The 20,335-nt window shown below is 34.3% G+C and overlaps 1 protein-coding gene across 1 annotated transcript; it reads right to left on the bottom strand.

Annotated features, from left to right (window-relative positions):
* Positions 1-966: 966 nt before the first annotated feature.
* Positions 967-19,647, bottom strand: LOC106102354. Its single transcript, XM_013281793.1, has 22 exons — positions 14,124-19,647; positions 13,877-14,051; positions 13,451-13,777; positions 13,237-13,373; positions 12,738-12,872; positions 12,050-12,152; positions 11,496-11,591; positions 11,269-11,406; positions 10,547-10,687; positions 10,045-10,164; positions 9,292-9,680; positions 8,795-9,138; positions 8,257-8,446; positions 7,707-7,877; positions 6,979-7,150; positions 6,340-6,461; positions 5,555-5,757; positions 4,016-5,181; positions 3,019-3,524; positions 1,427-2,689; positions 1,135-1,256; positions 967-1,038 (listed from the first exon to the last, which is right to left on the bottom strand). Exons 1-22 carry the CDS (start codon positions 19,463-19,465, stop codon positions 977-979), a joined length of 11,424 nt encoding a protein of 3,807 aa, XP_013137247.1. The 5' UTR covers positions 19,466-19,647; the 3' UTR covers positions 967-976.
* Between the last annotated feature and the right edge of the window lie 688 nt (positions 19,648-20,335).

Raw genomic sequence — 20,335 nt, 5'->3', positions numbered from 1 at the left:
TCTTAAGATACATTGTTAAATAAAATGCAATCCGCTGTACTTGCTGATTCAAACCTCAGTCACTAAAATAAACTTTTCTCTCCTTCGAAATAAACTAGTTCTAGTAGTAGTTAAATCATCACTCCTTAAAAACTTTACTTATAAACTAATTTATGAATATCCAAGTGATATTATAAAGTGTTTACACAATGTGCTAACCTTGAGACATAAAAATATACAATACAGACCTAAATTATATACCAAATATGTTATCAAAAACGTCTAAAACATGCGTATTTATAACATAATTTGTTAACATGAAAGAAAATATTAATTTATTTAGTTACTAATAAAAATATTATAATAGGAAATACATGCATTTTAGTCGCAATCTTAAGTAAACTATAAAAAATAGTAATTACAACAAAAATTCACCAAATAGGTGAAAACAACAAGCAACATTAACCAAATAAAAAACTAAAATCTACATAAATCTAATATAACGGAACACTTTCAGGGATGCAAAATAAAAATTGTTTGTGTCTAAAAATTTATAAATTTCCGTTTTTCAACATTTGTCTGGATTTAATATCAATTAATTTTGATCCGGTACGGTCGTTTCACAAATTTCTGTTAAATTATTAGATACGGAAAGTCAAATGAGTCAACCATTTTTGCGTCATTCAAATTTTCGCGGCACAAAATAGACTCCAAATACAAGATTTTTTCTTCTATCTCTCGGTCATTCGTTCACTTAATGTATACTCCGTTCAGTTCTTAATTCAAACATCACATCGGCGTCAGATTTTATCTACAGCTAAATAATTCGGAAACCGAAAATGAAAAAAATAGAACTAGTACAGATAATTATATCACAGGGTTATTTTTGAGAAACCTTTCCCTACCATAATTTTTTCCAGTTTTAACATGAGTTTTGGAATAAAAGTTATAAGGGCTAAAAAGACTTAACTACTTGTATTTTTTTTTTAAAGTACGACTATTCGAGTTCTATAATGTCGTCATCTATATCAATGTTGAAGTCTTGCAAGGTAAACTTTTCTGCAAGGAAAAAGAAAATATTAGGAATGTAATTTTATACAATTCAACTTAACTTTTTTTGTCTCAAATAATGGCATTTACAAAACAAACACTTACTGGTAGGCGGTGTTTTCGTCTTCTTCGACGGACCAGCGACTTCTGGTGTCGTTAACTTTTTCTTGAGGTCTAATCGACCGAGTGCGGGCATCGTGGGTTCTTTGCGTTTTCGCGATAATAATCTGAAAAAAGGACCAATATTGAAATGAAAAACAAAAAATAAACCAAGAAGATTAAGAAATAACCTGATTTAGATAGGAACTATCTTCAGTTCATTTAATATTTATTTTCAGTAGTCATTTATAAGATGAAAAAAAGTAGTTGAAATAACGAAAATAAGATGTATACTAACGTTTCCAGTTTCGACCGGTGCCCTGAGCGAACAATCATGAAATCTTTGGGCGAGCCGACCACGGAGACAGTTCTCTTAACATTACTTGCATGAGGTGCAACATTCGTGATATTGTATTTATTGGCCGGTTTTTTTGGAACATCACTATAATCATTATCTGTCAGGTCGAGACAATCTGTTATAACTTCATTGTTTCGTTTCGAATCTATTACTTTAATTTTCTTGTTAGGGTAATATGATACAATCGAATGGTTAACCGCCGGTTTATCTTTTTTCTTAGTTGGTTCAAGTGGAGCTATAGTTAGTTTTGGTGCCATCGAAGCTGGTTTGTCTTGTGCGATTGTCCCGGACACAGAAGGGACCTTTCTTGATCCGCCTCTTTTTGTTTGAACCAGAGGTGGTGGGTTCTGTCGGAGCGCTCTAATTGCTACTTTACCCACTATCGAGTTCGCCGTATTTATGGGTGTGTTTTGTACGGTCGGCATAGGAGTTGGTAAAAGTCTCGTGACGGAAGTCTGGTTTGGATTCAACAAAAACATTTCACCGGATTGATTAATTTTTATGAGATCACCGGGCTTGCAAAAACCGTTTGCATTTGAAGTGAATGCGTTATTTGTACACTGTACGTGGGAGAAAGAGACTGGTGTAAGTAGTGGATTTTGGTTTATAATTCCAATAGTTGCGTTGCTTTTGGTAGAGTTCAATATTTGAGTTTGGCTGAGCGTTTGATTAGTTGCAGAAGGTGCGGCAATGGTATGTGAGGGTATCATCGATATGAACACCGGGTTGGGCGGCAGTGGGGATTGCGAAGTAGTTGCTCCATTTTCAGTGCTCGGCTGCGATTCTTCGGAACTTACACTGCTATCATCCTCGTCCTCGCTGACTAAGCAGATTACGTCAGAATTTCCTTTTGTATTGATTTGATTATCTTTATATCTAACAGAGTTTGCTAATTCATTGTCTAGATCAACAGAGGATGCAGGCCTGTCGACAGAGCGAGGGGGTACTTTCTTTTGGACGGTTGTTGGCTGTACATTTGATTTAGTTGAAGCAATAGGTGCTGTTTTCCTATGTGAATGTTCATCTCCGGAACGTTCTTCGGAGAGGTGCAGTGGGGATGCAGTGCTCCTGCTGGAGGATGCAGTGGGAGTGGTGCCCGTGATATAGCACACGTCATCATCATCATCTGGCAGGATGCATTCCTCGGTCACGGGTGTTGAGGGTCTTCTCATTGTCATTGTAGAGTTGGATGAACTTTTAATCCTGATGTTTACATAAAACATAGTAAATGTTTAACTTCAAAACTATTGTATAAGCAAGTACTGAGTTTGAATTCACAAAATGTAGATTTGCAAATGAACGAAAATGACTATTTATATTTTATATAAATCTTACTAATATTATAAATGCGAAAGTTTAGATAGATTGATGGATGTTTTGTTAGAGTTTGTAGCCTAAACAGCTGAATGGATTACTATGAAATTTAGCACAGATGTAAGAGTCTAGAAGAAACGTAGACTACTTGTTTTTTTTTTAATTCCACGCGGATGGAGTCGGGGGCGAAAGCTAGTTTAATATAAAGTAATACTCACAGCTGAATAGGAATTACTAGATCTTGTTCAGTACGGAGGTTTGTAGATATGTTAAGCTTTTTTCTGGACGCAGGCGCAGGCGCAAGTGTAGTCGCTGGCGCAGACGTAGATGTTGATGCCGACGTCAAAGTACCATTGATCGGTTTTACAGTTGACTTGAGAGATTCCCGTTCAGTTTTGTTTGTTTTGTTACTAATGGGCTGTTTACTTTTTGTTTTTTCACAACTCATTTCATCTGACACAAGTACTAAATCATCAGAATCCGTTGAGCTTATCCGTTCTTGTCGTTTTGCGCTTTCTTTGGCTATTTCCGACTTTGGTTTGGATTTATTTTTACTCTTTCTTCTGCTTTTACTAACGTCGTCCTTTGCTGGATTGGATTCAGATTGACTAGCTACGTGTTTATCTTTTCTTGTTGAATCTTTACTTTGTTTCGTTGAATCTGATTCGGGATTCGTTTTTTTAGAAATTTCATGAAGCTGCTTTAATTTATCGATGCCTATTGACTAAAAGAAAATGCATGAATTAATAAAATGTCAAATTTAGAATAAGATTAATCAATCAGATTTGAGCTGTTATATAATATGAGAGTTTGTATGACTATATTTTTTGTATGTGTTTGTAGATGGAAAATTCACTTTTTTTTTGTTTTATCAAACAATAAAAGAGCGTCGGTGGCTCAGTGGTTTAAGCTCTTGACTTATAATCTACAGGTCTTGGGTTCGAATCCCGCCATGTACCAAAGTGAGTTTCGATTTTTCGAATTTTCATATGTACATAATTTACCCGACTTTCTTACGGTGAAGGAAAACATCGTGAAGCAACCTGCACATATCGGCGAAGAAATTCAAAGATATGTGTGAAGTCGACAAACCCGCACTTGGCCAGCGTGGTTGACTATGGCCTAGTCACCCCTTACTTAGAGTAGGCTCCGAGCCCCTCGGTGGGGATGTATAGTGAGCTGGTGATGATGAAACAATAAAAGAAAGATACTAACATTTACAGCTATATCGTATAGCGGACCGCTGTATAAATTTTTTCCATCTTCCTGTATTTCTTTCAAAGCTTTTTGTACACTGTACCGAGCTGCATGGAGCGCTGCATCTTTATCCAGTAAGGGGTTTCCCTCTAAGTATTTATTGGCGACTACTTTAATAAAATATTGGTTTACTAACAGAGATGCGTGTAAAGGTATACGTTCTTCATCACTCTCAACTGTAGCACAATCTTCTATGCTCTCTGCTGATTTAGTTTCTTCTTCTAAAACTGTTTCATCATCACTTAAAACGATACTCTTTAACGATGGGTCTTCATCATCAGGTATTTCAACCATAAGTGTTTCAGATTTGTCTGCTTTATCTGTTTTATTATCATCTTCTGTAGATATTTGATCGGACGATCGTAAATTAACCGCTTGGTCGTTTTCTTCATCAGAATCAATTGTATTCCTTTTCCTTTGCCTCGTATCTGAAGTGGCACAAAAATCTTCCTGCGACCAACTTCCATCTTCATCGTTAGTTTCTTTTATATTTATAGAATTCATGTATTCTTTAGCTTTGATAGCTGCTCTTCTTTTTTTATTATCTACAATGTTGGCGGTTTCTTCTATATTATCTACTGGTATTTTTTCAGTAATATCACTTTGACGTTTTCTTTTATTCTTGTAAACTTTACGATTATTTTCCCTTATGGTAGGTCCCTCTTTATCAACAACCGATGTCGGCGTTTGAACATCCGCAGTGGCCATGTTTTTGGCTTTCATTTTGAGAAACACTCGAGCTAAACTATCCACCAAAGGGGCTGCGTGGCATTTTTCACCTCTTAAACGAGCTTCGGCTACTTTTTGCACATGTTCTACCAATTGTTCAATATTATTTTCAACACTTAAATCATCTTTTAAATTCTGTTGTACTAGAATTTTTTTTATTTGTTGTATTTCTGGTGTTAAATTAGTCGCATCGGTAGATGGACTGTCTGTATCGACAACTTCTTCTTTAACCATATCTTGATCTTTTGGTTTAGACTTCTTTCCTTTTTTTCCTTTGGATTTTGCTATTAAAGTGTTTGAATTATCATTTGCCAAACTTGGTGACAAAGGATAATCGTGTCCATGATTTTTTTTTGTCGGCGTTCTTAATAAATTGTTCTCATGGTTTGCCATATCTGAAATTAATAAAACACAAAACTTTGACATACTAAGTTTACGACATTAGTCTGCCAGCAGGAACAATTAAAACCTTGATGAGCTTTGGTAATTTCCTAAAGATATAGTCGAATACAATGGAAATGAGAAAGTATATACACCACAAGGTTTTACCACAAGTGGTTTATACCACAAGGTTTAAGATATTTATTTTTCTCTTAAGAACATACAATTCACTTATCGAGAAATTTTTTTTTAATATTAGTCTATGGATTTATTTTGGAAAGCTGTGTTTAATTTGATGATAAAAACACATCTAGTTATGTCTGTAACTTCAGTCTTATAAAGCTATTTAGCTGAATTCAGGTCTCTAGTCGGTCTCCTAATACTTACGTGAGTGTCCCTGTTCCATTTCGAACTGTTTCCATGCCGCTGCACGCTCGTGCTCCGGCAGGTGCTGGTCGTGCGAGTCGCGCAGCAGCGAGTCGTGCTCGTGCACCGCGTGCAGCGGCGCGTCGCGCGCCACGCGCAGCAGCGCCACGTCCGTCACGCCCGCCGCCACGCCGCTCTCCACGCCTGCACCTGTCTCGTCGAATCTATACACACATCACACGGTTCACACCGGGCCAGTACATTTGGACAGTTGTGACCACTAATCTTAGACTCTATGGAGTGTAAACATTAACTGGTCAAATGTACATAAAAAAGGAACTCACTAGTGTAATAAGGATTATGCAACAAATAAAAAAGAAAAACAAACTGTGCAAAAAAGAGTACGGACCAAGAGTCTGTAGAAGTTAATATATAAAAAAAAGATAACTTGTTTCAGCTAGCCTACGCCTGGCCGAAGCGACTGGCTAAGTGTGAATAGAAACTAAGTAACCTCACACACTAAGCAATTTATTTTTTAGGTTTTATTTTTTTAGAACATAGATCGGTATTGAAGAAGAAAACCTACAACGAACCTAAGTAGGGTATTTTGAGATTTTAATGAGAACCTCACTCATGTCACTTAATCATTAAGTTGTTTTGATTTAATAAACAATAAGATGACTCCCTAAGTGACCAATTAACTACATTAACAATTCTTTTGTGTGTAAAAAGTTATACATTTTTCTTAAATCCTTTGCAGTGTCACAATTTTTTGCAGTGAGTAGTATTTATTTGTTTTTACTGACTTGTAGAGTTCTGTGAGTTCATCCATGTTGTAGTGTCGGTCGATCTGCTGCGAGTCGACGACGCGGCACGCCACCGCCTGCTTCGTTACAGACCGCTCGTAGATCTTCTGCTCCATTGTACCCTGATACATAAACAATTATTTATCAACATGACATCCTCCTACATACTCAATCAAACAAAACGTAAAATAGTGACGTAGAAACAAAGAGATTAAAAAACAAATAGAGGTGACATTTCACTTAAAATATTTTTCACATCTCACTAACGCCTGTATCTATTAATAGATCCTTAAAACCACATGTTAAGCGTATTTAAATTAATTGCCAATAGCCTGTTTTGTACAACTGTTTAGTTTAATTTATAACAAAACATGGAGCATATCATATTTTTGTAAATTTGACACAAGGTGGCATACTAAACTTGACAACTTATATAGTACCTTACAAAGAAGGTACAGGTAAAAATTATACATTCTTATGTCTCCTCTATACATTGTTTAAATGTCTGAAAAAAAAGACTGTGACATTAACAACCAGTTTGGGTGCGTCTTGTGGTTTAGTTCCACTATTCAGTAGTACATATGTGAGTAAGGTTTGTTGCGCTGTATATTTGTAGAGTTGAGGTGATGTGTTTGTTACCATGGCAACAAGTCTGTATATATAACAGTCCTTCTTCTGTCCGAAGCGGTACACGCGGAAGATGCTCTGTATGTCGTGCGCGGGGTTCCACGAGGTGTCGAGGATGATGACGCGGTTGGCCGCCGTCATATTCAGTCCCAGGCAGCCGGCGCGTGTCGATATTAAGAACAAACTGAAACAACAATATGTACCTTTTAACATTTGATATAAGATTTTCATTTATTACCCAACACCAACTATCTTAGTAATATTATACATGTGAAAGTTTAGATGGATGGATGTTTGTTAGAGTTTGTAGCCTGAACTACTAAACTGGCAGAATATGGCAGTAAAGCAAAGAGATTTAAAAAAATAGAGGAGGCCTAGTTGACACTTCCCTTGAAACATTTTACACATAATCTCACTAACGCTTTCTTTTTCTTTAACAGACCCTCAAAACAACATGTCAATATAATTGTATTAAAATTGATTGCCGATCGGTGTCATTTAATAATATTTATATGTTTATTTTGTATTTTGTAACACTATTTAGTTTATAACAAACGGTGGAGCTTCTTACAATGTTTTATTACGCATAAATCAAGGAAACGAGATAGCGTACTAAACTTGACAACCTTTCTGAGATAGTACCGGTGAAAAATTTTAGTACAATATGCCTCGTCTATACATCATTTAAAGGTCTTTGTAGTAAAAGAATATAGCATTATGAATAATCCAATGTTCCTCACTTGGTGGTATTGTTGTTCGGGGAGTTGAACTCGCGGCACCAGTTCTGGCGCACCTCGGCGGGCACGGAGCCGTCCAGCCGGAAGTACTCGCAGCCGAGGCTCCACTTCTTTATCTTCTTCAAGAAGTACTCCAGCGTGTCCATCGTGTTCAGCGATGTTGAGAATATTAACCTGGAATTACACAAATAATTGATTTAAAAAATCCAACTGATAAAGATAAAATAATTAATTCACCTTTTCATTAAAAAAATTCTTATATATGCCAATATTTTAAAGAATTGTATGTATTGAAATAACTCAAAAACTACTCAGCCTATTTCATGTATCGGTAATATTAGCTACATTTTTTACTACTTTTTAATTTTACGCGGACGAAGTCGCGAGCAACAAGTAGCTAATATTTCAATTTTTATATTAGAATGTCTTGTTATAAAGGAAATAAACAAGAACATCTACGCTGATATACAGAAAAAGAGAAGGCGAGATGGAAGCAGAATAGAGAATGTTATAAAAATGAGAAATTAGAAGAAAAAGGTGATATCTGACTCACACTTTGTCGCCGAGGGCAATGCACTCGTCGAGTATACGGAAGACAGCGTATAGCTTATTGGAACTCTCGAGGGAGTCCAGCTTGTTGCCGCCCTCCAGGTACTCCAGCCACCAGACCTCCGTCTGCGAGGGCTTTACATCCTCGTTCGCCGCCAGGTCCTCACACGCCAGGTCGTCTTCAAATTTCTCCACTGGAAAGAGTTAAAATCTTACTAATATTGTAATCCATTTAGGATTGATGAATGAAAATTTTTAAAAGGTTTCTATAAACGGCTTAAGGAATCTCAATGGCATAAACTTAAAATATGGAATAACACGTAGCTCTTTTATTACGATTTTTTTATTTCCACACCGATGCAGCTAGTACATAATAAAGAACAAATTTTGAATCAATAAAAATAAACTTTTTACTATTACAATACTACTTTATCTCCAAGGAAATTATTAGTATTTTCATGTAGTTTATTCATATGGAATAGAATATACATTTAATAAACTCTGTATAGTAAGACATTTTAAAATGTAAGATTTTTTAATACCTTTAATTCTGTTAGCGTCTCGATTTTTTGATTGAAAATTATGCAACACTTGCGGATGTGTCCATATTTTCTGCAGAATATGATAATCTTTTAGTACATTGTGCTTTGCTTGTTGCGCGTAATGTTTCATATAATGTTTGTATAACTCCGTTTGACAATCCGTTAAGGGAATAAACGCGGTATATTCGTGTTTCTTTGGCAGATATGGATAGAGTACTGCAGCCTCTTGCCGCTGTAGGCAACCTTCTAGGACTTTGTGCAAGATGTGTGTTCGCGCTTTCATTAATTTTATATCTTCTTCTCTTGAATCACGATGTTGACCGTTAATAATCGGATTTTCAAATCTGCCAACATAAATATTGAACTTCATTTCGTGCTTTTTTTACCACAGATTTTATGTTATAATTTTAAATTATGTTAAAAATAACACATTGTTACACATTATTTTCAATAGACTTGCCTAATTAAGACGTGAAGGAAAAAAAATTAAAACTAACCTGTTTGCAAACTCAGAATACAATCCTAGTAGATTAGGCTTTACAAAATTCACCATACAATAGTATTCTCTGAGATTATTCTGCATTGGTGTACCAGTTAGTACAATTCGTCGTTTAGTCTTGATCCTACTGATGGCCACCGCGAGGACCGAGCTGTCGTTCTTCAGAAGATGTCCTTCATCACATATTATCACATCAGGACCAGGGTCTAATAACGCGGTACGAATTTTGTTGACAATGTTCGGTCGTATGTCGTCTAATATCGCGTCCAAAGTTGATAGATTCCTGAACATTTCGTAACCCATTATAAATATACCACCAGCTGTGTACCAGTCTTCTAGCTGGTAAGCTCTCTCGTACGTCTTTTTCAACTTCGATAATTCGAATACCTAGAGAAATTGTTCAGTTTAAACAATTTTCACCATATTTATATACAACTAGGACTACAAAATAAGTACATATAAAACTTTTATAAAAGTTAAATGGCTACTATGAAGTTATGTTCTTAAAACTAAAAACAAAATATTGTTTTGAATAAAGATTATAGCGGATAAGACGACATCAATAGTGTTAGAGATTTGAGATAATTAAATTTATTTTCAGTTCATATGACATGTATAATTACCCGCGTAGTCCTCTTCGCTTTAGCAGACTTGAATAGGAAAAAATAAATTTTACAATCTAATATAAAATTCGCGAATGTGTCATTTATTTTTAAGTTATTACAAATTAAATATTAAAAGTGTTTGTGACCTTTATGTTTTTGTTGACGGGTCCCATCCACTTGTTGATTTCGTCGACCCAGTTGAGCACGGTGGAGAGCGGGCAGACCACCAGCACACGCCGTATGCCCACGTCGGGGTGAGTTAGCACCTATATATATGAAAATAAAGGAAAACACAATTTAAAAATATATTACCTATGTTTAATCAAAGAGGCGACAACCCACAGTAACACTGAGAAACATACATACAACATAGGTATTATACAATACAAAGTTTATGCGGCTCGTGGATAACAACGTGTGCAAGTATATAAAGTCGTTCGGATCCCTTAGATATCTGAAATTGTGTTATGCTTACCATAGCTTGTAAGATCATCATCATCAGCTCACTATACGAGCACACTGAGGGTCTGGCAGCATAAGTATGCCATAGTCAATCACGTTAGCCGACTGTGGGTTGGTGATATAACATGTGATGTGAAGTAGCGACCCACTATAAAGTTTGCATGTGAGTATACATGTGCAACGCACCGTGTGCAGCAGCGCCAGCACCTGTAGCGTCTTGCCGAGGCCCATGCAGTGCGCGAGGATGCAGCCGCCGCCCGCGTGCCCCGCGCGCACCAGCTCCAAGCTCTCGAAGCACGCGTCCCACATGAACTTCACACCCTCGTACTGCAACGTAACACATGGGCCATAAACCTATATCCAAGCGTTTGAGCTGATTCTATTTATTTAAAATATCAATTAACTAACTGTTCCCCTCCGGCTTGAAGGGCATAAAAATATAAAAAAAATATATTTTATTGTTTACAAATGTCAAATTCTCCATTGCAAATGTCAAAATTACCGTTACCATAATAACCTCGCTTCCTTAATGTTGGCAGCTTGTAGTTTATGTTTTTTTTTTCAATTTATTTACGTGTTGTAAGTGTAGGGTTTTTTTTTTAAGAAAGAATTATTCAAAAATATGCTGTGATTGCTGACATCCTACGCCACGAAGTAGTGTGCGTTTACGCTGTATTATATTGAGAGCTTTATAATATAGAGTATAGATACTCATCTAGCCTATGATGTGTTTTCTTAGAAAAGTTGCAATTACTATGCTATGTGTGTGAGTTGCAATCTGGAAATACGACGAACTATGTCAGTTACAATGTTGCGGCTTAGTAGAACCTAAGTACAACTGAATTGATGATGCGAAGAAAGTGTAACTTAACTATTTGAGAATAGACATTAAGGAGAAAAGTTTTTACCTGATGTGCCTTCATGACTTGCGTAAAGAAATGATGTACAGTGACAATGGGCCGATTTTCTTCAAAATCGTATTCAAGGCACACTTCATCGTTTATTACAACAACATTCACACCTTCCTCGCAGCCCAAAATCTCTCTCTGTAATATAAGAGACCATGGTATTCACACATTTGAAAGTAAACGGACAAAAAATATCAATTCTTTATATGGAAAATTAGTAACTGTACCAATTTGTTCTGTCGATAAAGCAGTCTACTTTTACGATTCAATTCTTCCATATTTGCCGACAAGGTACTGTTCGCCAATGACTTCTTGTCAATTACCTGAAATTAACATTATGATATTTAGTTAATTATTTACATATTTTTTAGAATATTCAATAGAAATTATTAGGTTCGACGTTAGGCTTATTAATGTATTATAGATTGTTTGCGTCTTTGTCCGAGCGGAAAAAAATAGCCTATGTAACTCGGTGATAACGGTAAGTAGAAAATCAGTATTGCGCTGGAGGATTGGCGCAACACTAGATTTTCGGCATAGACGTCCATCCCTATCTGACAGCTGTCAATGTCCTTCAGACGTATTGATATAGCTTGCCTTTCTGGCGGGTCCAGTACTCTAGTTGTTAATTTTTTTACGCTAGTTACAATTAAATTTTTTGTTTTAAAAAACGTAGCTAGCAATACATGCAAAAATATAAATACAAATCTTTTCTCTTAATAACATTAGTATAGTAGTATTCATTGATTTCGTGTTTTTAGTTTAAAAATATTTGTCTTACCCTTCTAATATTACGTCGTCCCTTTCTGAAACTCTGTGAACTCTTTTTTCCTAATTGATATGGCTCGTTTGAACATTCACCGAAACCCTCTTCGGATAGAACTCTGTAATTTGAAATACATAGAGAATATCTAATAATCAAATAATAGTATACCAATAATAATCTATACATATAATAAACTTGGAGTGGCTGTTTGTAATATCAAAAGAAAAATCCAGATTTCGGGAACATTTTTGTCTGTCCGCAAGCCGTGTTTGTTTCGGGTAATCTCCGAAACGGCTGGGCCGATTTCGACCCGACTTTCACTGGAGTGTAGCTGACATAGACGGGCATATTATAGACTACTTTTATAAAATTCCGTGCTGTCAAAATGGCGACCGGATCGCCATCTCTGGAACGGGTGGATCGATTTGGACGGGACTTTGTCTAGAAGGTAGTAAGTAAAAAGGAGATGCACGCGGAAATGTTATAGGCGACCATTTTTTTGAAATTCCACGCTGACGAAGTTAGCGGGCGACTCGTAGTAATAGATAAGTTGAAATAAATGTCGGTGGATGTATATTTTTTCTCAATTGATTCATTGTAATGTTGTAATACATAGTAAAGCGACCATTTGAAATTTAATACATAATTTATGTGTTTAATGGTGAGGAATACAGGCATATTTGGTTGTTCAAAGGAAGCTTACTTGAGTTGCTTTTGCCGCTCCAAAAAGTTTTCCCTCCTCGAGCGAACACTTCGTGTATATCGATGGCGTGATTCTGTCGTCTTGCATTTTGTTACATACTGGCTAACCATTTTAGCTCGCTTTGCCGCGTCCATACTAAAAACGTTAAAAAACATACATTAATTTCACTAACATTATTAATGGCAAAGTTTAGATGGATGTTAGAGTTCGTAGCCTAAACTGTTGAACGAATCTCGATGAATTTTGGTATAGATGTACACAGTTTGGTAGAATACAGACTATTTACTTTTGATTTTTTAAATTGCACGCTGACAGAGTCGCGGGCGAAAGCTAGTATGATTATACATATATGTGCATAAGCGCCATATTATGACGTCACAGCTCTCAATTCATTAATAACAATAATATTAAGACAAATACATTTTTGATCGGAACTTTTTTTACTATTTACCACAGATCAAGTTCACATTATTATTTGAAACTTACTATAGATATTTACCTTGTATCATCTTTTTTCTTTAACTGCCTCTTTAAAAGCTTTTCTTTAGTAGTAACCCATTGCTTCTCCTCCTCCGATGAAGAGCAGTCCTCCGCGTTAATATCATCTTTGTGCGTAGTACCATCTGATTTTCTTTTCTATAAAAATGTATTGAATTCAATAATAGAATTTAGTTTTCAGGAGATATTTTTTTATATAATAAAATCTATCTTACACTCTTTGTAGGATAATTTGATGGGTTAACGGTGATTTCCTTGTTCTCAACAACAGGTCCATTTAACAGTAAGAGATCAGTCTTCATCATTTTATCAGCAGTCAACAGAGTTGTATCATTATTTACTATTGCATCATTACATGTTTTATCTTTGGTCTCGTTCAAAACTTTGCGAGACAGCAAACTCTTTGTATATTTTAGTTCTTCATCTAATAATTCTTCTTTTATACTATTCTCTTCTTCTTCTCTCTTTACTAATTCTTCAAGTTCCATTTCTATACAGTCTTCTGGCTTAGAAGAGTTTATTGGTCTCTCGCAAATTGGGACCTTTAAAAAAATAGTGTTACAGGTTTAAGAAACGGATAAGTACAAATTCATTTTTTCATGCAAAAATAAACTTTACCTGAAATTAACTTTTATACTTACATCTGGCAATGATTCGATATCGTTTGTATCTTCTCCAAATGGTGCCATTGAATTACTATCATTGCTTTCGTCGTCGTTTTCGATCATTATATTTTTGATGGCTTGAATATTGGACCTGTCTTCAATTTTTGCTTTCTCACTTTCAGTTTGATCTAATAAGGAAAGAATTTCTTCCCTAAGAGAAAGAAAACGATTAATTCTTTGTTTAATAAAAGCAAATTGATGGAAAAGAAAATAATTTAGTTACCTTTTAAATGAATTGTTATCTCTGTATTTAATACCTTGGGATTTAAAATAGGCTTTTGTAACCGTTTCTGGTAATTTTTCTAAAGCCACAATTGCTTGTTGACATAACTTGCTATCATTATTAACGATGTATTTCAAATTAAACGTATTTTGACTTGAATCAGAAGCCGTAAGAACACTGATATTGTCTCCATTCGATTCTAATGTTTTAGATTTGTTTACATTTTTTTTGCTTTTCCTGTTCTCGATTATATCAACTAAGAATGGTAAACTAGGTTCGCATTGCAGTAATTCGATAGGCTCATCAGAATTTAATGCAGGTGAAAAAGATCTATCCATTTCTTCTGTTTCTTCTTGACATTGTTCGTTACCTGTAGCATCTGCTTCCCTGGTCGCGTTTAGCTTGTCTTTCTTTTTAAATTTTGAATAAAGATCATTAACATATTTATTATATTCCTGTAAGCCAGTAAGCCTCTTTTCTGTATTATTCTCTTCTTCATTTGGTTCATAATTTTCATTCATTTCCTGAGTGGAATCAACATCATTACATTGTATTTCATCAGTGGTGGCTTTTTGTTCACTGTTTGTTTGAAGTTCGGTTTCAATATCCCTTTCGGTTTTCTTCTTCCTTCTGGAACTCAAAACCATACTTAATGAGTCAGAATCTGAACTTTCAGCTTCTTCCTCGTCTTGTGTTATTTTATCACTCGCCTTTTCTTTAATAACATCAATTTCTTTATTGGATATTTGTTCATCTATACCGTCTATATCTTTAGAAACTGAAGTTCTAGATTTGTTCTTTTTCTTTTCAATCCGCTTCTCTTTTCTCTTTTTCTTCTTTTCAATTTTCTCTTCTTCTTCTAGTAAATGATTTACACTTGGAATAATATCTCCAATCATTACGTTATCTAAGGGCTCATACGTGTCTGGGACCAATAAGCTCATGTTATTATCGTTTTCATCATCAGAATCGGGTTCAAACTGTCTGCGTATTCTTAATGAGCTTTGACTAAAAACTTTTTGTTCATGATTGTTTTTATCGCCTATCACTTGTTTTATTCCTTTTGGATTTAGCAAAGGTTCGATAGAATCAAATTCATGACAAAAACTCGATACAACTTCATTATGAATATTGGGTGTCTCAAAGAAATTTTCCAATTTTGCCGCTTGTATACACTGAATTCGGGGCATCAAATCTGCGTCTGGTTCTGTTTTAATTTCAGCAATATTTTCCTCCATATAATTTTCTATTGGTTCTATTTTTATATGCGGTATAGATGTATTACTAATTTCAGCAGTGAGTGTATTTTCTCCATGGTCAAAACAATTATTATGATTAGTTTGAGTTGGAGGGATAACTTCTTCCATTAGTTGCTTAGATTCAGAATTATAATCTTCTATGTGGGTTTCACTTTCACTATAACTATCAAATAAGTAATCATCACAAATGTGTTCCTCGTCATCACTATTTACATGACAATCTTCAAAATTGGATGTTACATTTTGAATATTGAAAAATACTTCTTCAGGTACTGTGTTCACGGAATTTATTTGTATACTGTTACATACAGAATTTTGATCCAGCATATTTTCGTTATTACAAATAAATTTGACTCTTTCGTAACAAAGTTGAAACAATGGTTTCACACTCACAGGATTGGACACAAATGGTACAGATTTTATCAAATTATTTCCTTTTTCATGTTTATTTTCGAAATGTTCCAAATAATTATCATGATTTGTATGTGATGTATTTTCTGTGTTAGATTTGAGATTGCTAACATTCACATTTTTCTGGTTAGACATAATATGTAGTAGGGAAGACAATGCATTGTATTTCAAAGACTTTGGTTCGATGTATTCAAATTTATCTTCTATACATTTGTCATATACATCATTTTGCTTCAGGCTCAAATTATTACTGTTGTCTATGTCATCAATGTTCTTGACTTGTTCTAGTGACATGGTATTATTTTTATTTTTAAGTTTATTTATGTCCTCTATACAACCAACATCAATTTTTTGGTTGCTTTGTATGACATTTAAACAAAGAGAGATTAATGTCTCAACTTGTTTACACAGTGCCTTGTTATTTTCTTTATTAGATCTATTACTTTTTATGTTACATTTTTGGTAACACCATATAACTTTTAAACACAAGGAAAGTAAGGAGTTCACTTTACTACATTGAAGATTTTCAATTTTCTTGTCTTGATGTATCATTAAAGTGTTATTATTTTTTCTAATTGAAGACATATACATTTTTTGTATAATTGTGTGGTAACACAAAGTTTGCAAAGGAGCAACTGTATTCACAATTAAACTATTCTTGGATTTGAACACTAGAGCACCACTATTATCAGATTGAATATTTGTATCAAAATCTAATTTTCTATCAGAAGTATACAGTAAAGGCATATTCTTCTTTTGAGATGCAAGATTACACTCCTTTTCTCTTATACATGTATTGTCACTTTTTCTTGAATTGTTGAATAAGAAGTTTTTTTTAATAATTCGATGGTAGCACAAAATTTTAAGACTGGAAACTTTTTCATCTTGCAAACTTACGTTAGTTTTCGGTACTGTTTCTATATTAGGACGAGTATTATAAAAAACATGTTTTATTTTATGAAGACACAAACTGCTCAATTTTTCGGCATTGTAGATCTTCAAATCTGCAATAGTATCATGTTTATGACCAATCGCATTATGGCTCACATCATTATTTTTTATTTCAATATTTTTTTTTTGTAAAGCCTGAATACTTAACATAAATAGGCTTTTTGGATTTATACATATTGTGACAGTATCACAATTTGCATTTGTATTAGTATTATCATTGACACTCACAGCATTTACTGAACTTTGAAAATATGTAAAGTCATTGTTGTTTGTTTCAACACTGAAGTAAAAGCACCAAACTCTATTCTGCCAGATCTTCTGATTACTCCAATTCTGCCACTCGGGTTGGAGTAAATAATCACAAGTCAGTGCATTGGCCTGATAATATTCCTTAAAAAAATCACTTACCATTTCATTTGTGACATATATATCAGGAGGTTTTTTATTTCGGCTATCTTGGGCTAAAAAAGACTGTGTCGGTTTAACTTTTTTAACTAACACCGAATCACTTATCCACACTGGATTTTTCCCTTTTATGTTAATTTTAGTTTTAATCTTTTGTTCTTCACTTGGCTTTTTGGCAATTTTTATTGACAATTCTTTATTAAGAAACACAGTCTTAAGATTAAGTTTTGACTGATTTTTTCCCTTGGCATTTTGTTTATGATCTTTAGTTTCTTCAACAATTTCACAGTCGCTATCATTGTCTTTCAATGCCACTGTAGGTGTTATTAATTTTGGAACTGATGCATACCTCGATAATTTATGTTCTTTCAGAAAATCTTCATATTTCATGGCCAAATTTTGTTCAATGTCCATAATACTATCTTTTGCAAGTTTAAATAGCAAAAGTGATTTTTTAACGTAATGGTCCATTTTGACTGTGTCAGTCAGATTAGTGGTGTTGATTTTTTTCTGCACAAAATCATCTGATTTTTGTGTCATCAGTTCACCTAATTTAGAGGTAGCTTTTACCATGTCTGTTAAAAATTCACATGCTTCTTCTGCTTGTACAGTTGTGAGAGGTACACTTTTTTCCATGTGAATCTCAGAATGAGATGTTGTTTGTACTCCAGTAGAAGAATGTTTTGTAATGTTTGTTTGTGAATAAACATCAGCAGTTTTAGCGAAAGAATCAATAACAGGGATTTCCAAATGTGTGATTGCACTGTTTTCCTTATTAGTCACTCTTTTTATTTTTAAATTAGTGCCTTGAATTTTTTGGGCTAGAAAATTTTCGAATTCATTAGTGTTACCCCAGGAGTTACAGCTACTGCTAATTTTTTTTACCTCTGAATTTATTATAGAGACTTCCATGTCATCATCTTGTTGAGTACATTTATCTTGAAATATATCAATCGATTGACTACAATCAAGTATCGTTTCAGAATCAGAATTTTTTTGTTTTCTCTTTAAGCCCTTGTTATTTCGCTTTTTTCTCGGTTTTTTCAATTCCTCTTCATCTTTGTCAATATCGCTATCTGTTGATATTTTTTTTTCACATTTTTCATCTGGTATATATTCGTCATCAGAGTTATATCTCTTGCTTTTTTTTGATCTTCTCGGTTCATTGTCATCATCAGATATTTCTATGTTAGCAAAAGGATCTTCATCTGAGCCATCATCATAATGAAGTTTAACTTTGCCTCTTTTACGCTGTGGTCTACCACTCGAGCTTTCACTTGAAGTGGCAATATCAACTACTGGTGATTCTTCTGTCTGCACTTTTACATTATTATCATCAACTACAACTACAACTGGGACTAACATTTGGGATGGTTTTATTTTCGTATTTTTGTCGGTTTTAATTACTTTCACTTCATTTAAAATTTGTGATTCAGTCTCCTCTGATTTTACCAGAGCATTTTCATTATCAAGGTCTGTCAAAGTTTTTTTCAATTTACTCAATGAAATTTCATCAGGATCATCATCACTTTCATTATTATATTTAATTTCTACACAATCTGGAGTGTGTAAAATAGAACCATTGTTTAATTTAACAGTGTGCATATTGTTATCAATTTTATTTAAACTATCTTCAGTATTAGAATTAATAATGTGTTCAGGTTTTGCGCATATAGTAGGTTTGTTTTCTTGTGTGCCATTCTCATGGTCAATATTTGTTTTATTGGGTATTTGGGAAGTTGTACTATCAGCAACTTGATTTTCTGTCAATGTGTAGTACTTGGTGATTAAAATCTCTTCAGTAGCCTCAATTTTGTCACGGGGCTCTGTGTTGTTTTCTTGTTTTTTTAGCTGTAACTTTTGTTTAGGTCTTCCGATCCTACGTTTCAAAGGTCGTCCTCTTAATCGTCGGGGTTTAATGTTCGTTTCAAAAAGTACTTGATATTTCTCAAGATTATCTTGTAAGTCATCTTCTTCATTGACAGTTTCAGAAGACTCTTGTGTAGTGCTCACTTGTTGATCTTTCAATGTACTGTCGATATCTTTATTCTGCGACATATTATGGGCTTTATGTTTTAAACATATTTTCGATGATTCCACCGTCGGTGCGGTGTCGTGAGACGTTGATGTACTGTTTACACTCTGGACTTCATCTGCTATGGTAGATGATATCTCTACGTTGCTTGCACAAGCCGGTATCGGAATAGACAATTTCTTAGCATTTAAATCCATTTCTTTATGAATAGATGCGGCTTGAAAACTTTCAAATGCCTCCTCGGGAACACTAAAGCTTTTTAATTTACTCATGTCTGACATTACAATAGACTGGCCTGAATATCAATAGAATACATGTTTACATTTTATATTACGAACTTTATAATACGAAGCTAATAAAAATAATCGCCATTTATCACAAAAACGCAAACATAATTGAGAAATAGAATTTAATAATTAAACTCTATCCCAATGTTGACTTCTTTCTCCATAACCACTAAATCATAAAAATTAGTGATGGGACTCGAGTTGCTTTTTACTCGAGTGACTCGAGTCATTTTTTTCTTACTCGGACTCGAGTGAAATTTTTGACAACCCGAGTTGCGAGTGACTCGAGTTGACTCGAATTACGAGTGACTCGTAACCATTTTGTTGGTTTATACTAAGCGGAGTAAGAAATTTTTACAGCATTTTCAGTTAAATTTGTTATCTTTTTAAAAACACACTATTTCTGTTCTTTTATAGAGTTTATTTAAGCTTTGTTTAAGTTAATTAACTTTACTTAACTTAACTTTAAAATTTTAAAGCATGATTATTATCAAAATTGTGTAAGAACATAATCAAACTCAACAAAATCAAAATATTTGGATCTCATGAAAATTACTTGTAAGAATTTATTAAAATGGATTTGAACTTATTTATAGTACACTATAAAATTTCAACTAATAGATGATATAAGAGGTTTCTTTATTATGTAGACAGGTTTAGTTTAAAGGAAAACACTATTTTTACACATTTTGTACAGATTTTTTGAGTAACTTTTACGTTAATGCGAAAATAATTTCCTTATGTTAAATTAACATTGTTTTATTGGTTTGAAAATTTTGGTTCCTCGATTTTTATATTCCGAGTGACTCGCGTCTATAAACATCACTCGAGTCTTACCTTCACTCGAGTGGCATTCGAGTGAGA

The sequence above is a fragment of the Papilio polytes genome, unplaced genomic scaffold, assembly GCF_000836215.1.
Source record: "Papilio polytes unplaced genomic scaffold, Ppol_1.0 DF823923.1, whole genome shotgun sequence".
Classification (NCBI taxonomy): Eukaryota; Metazoa; Arthropoda; class Insecta; order Lepidoptera; family Papilionidae; genus Papilio; species Papilio polytes.
Note: the sequence above shows the minus strand (reverse complement) of the source record. Positions and strands in the feature narration are given on the sequence as shown.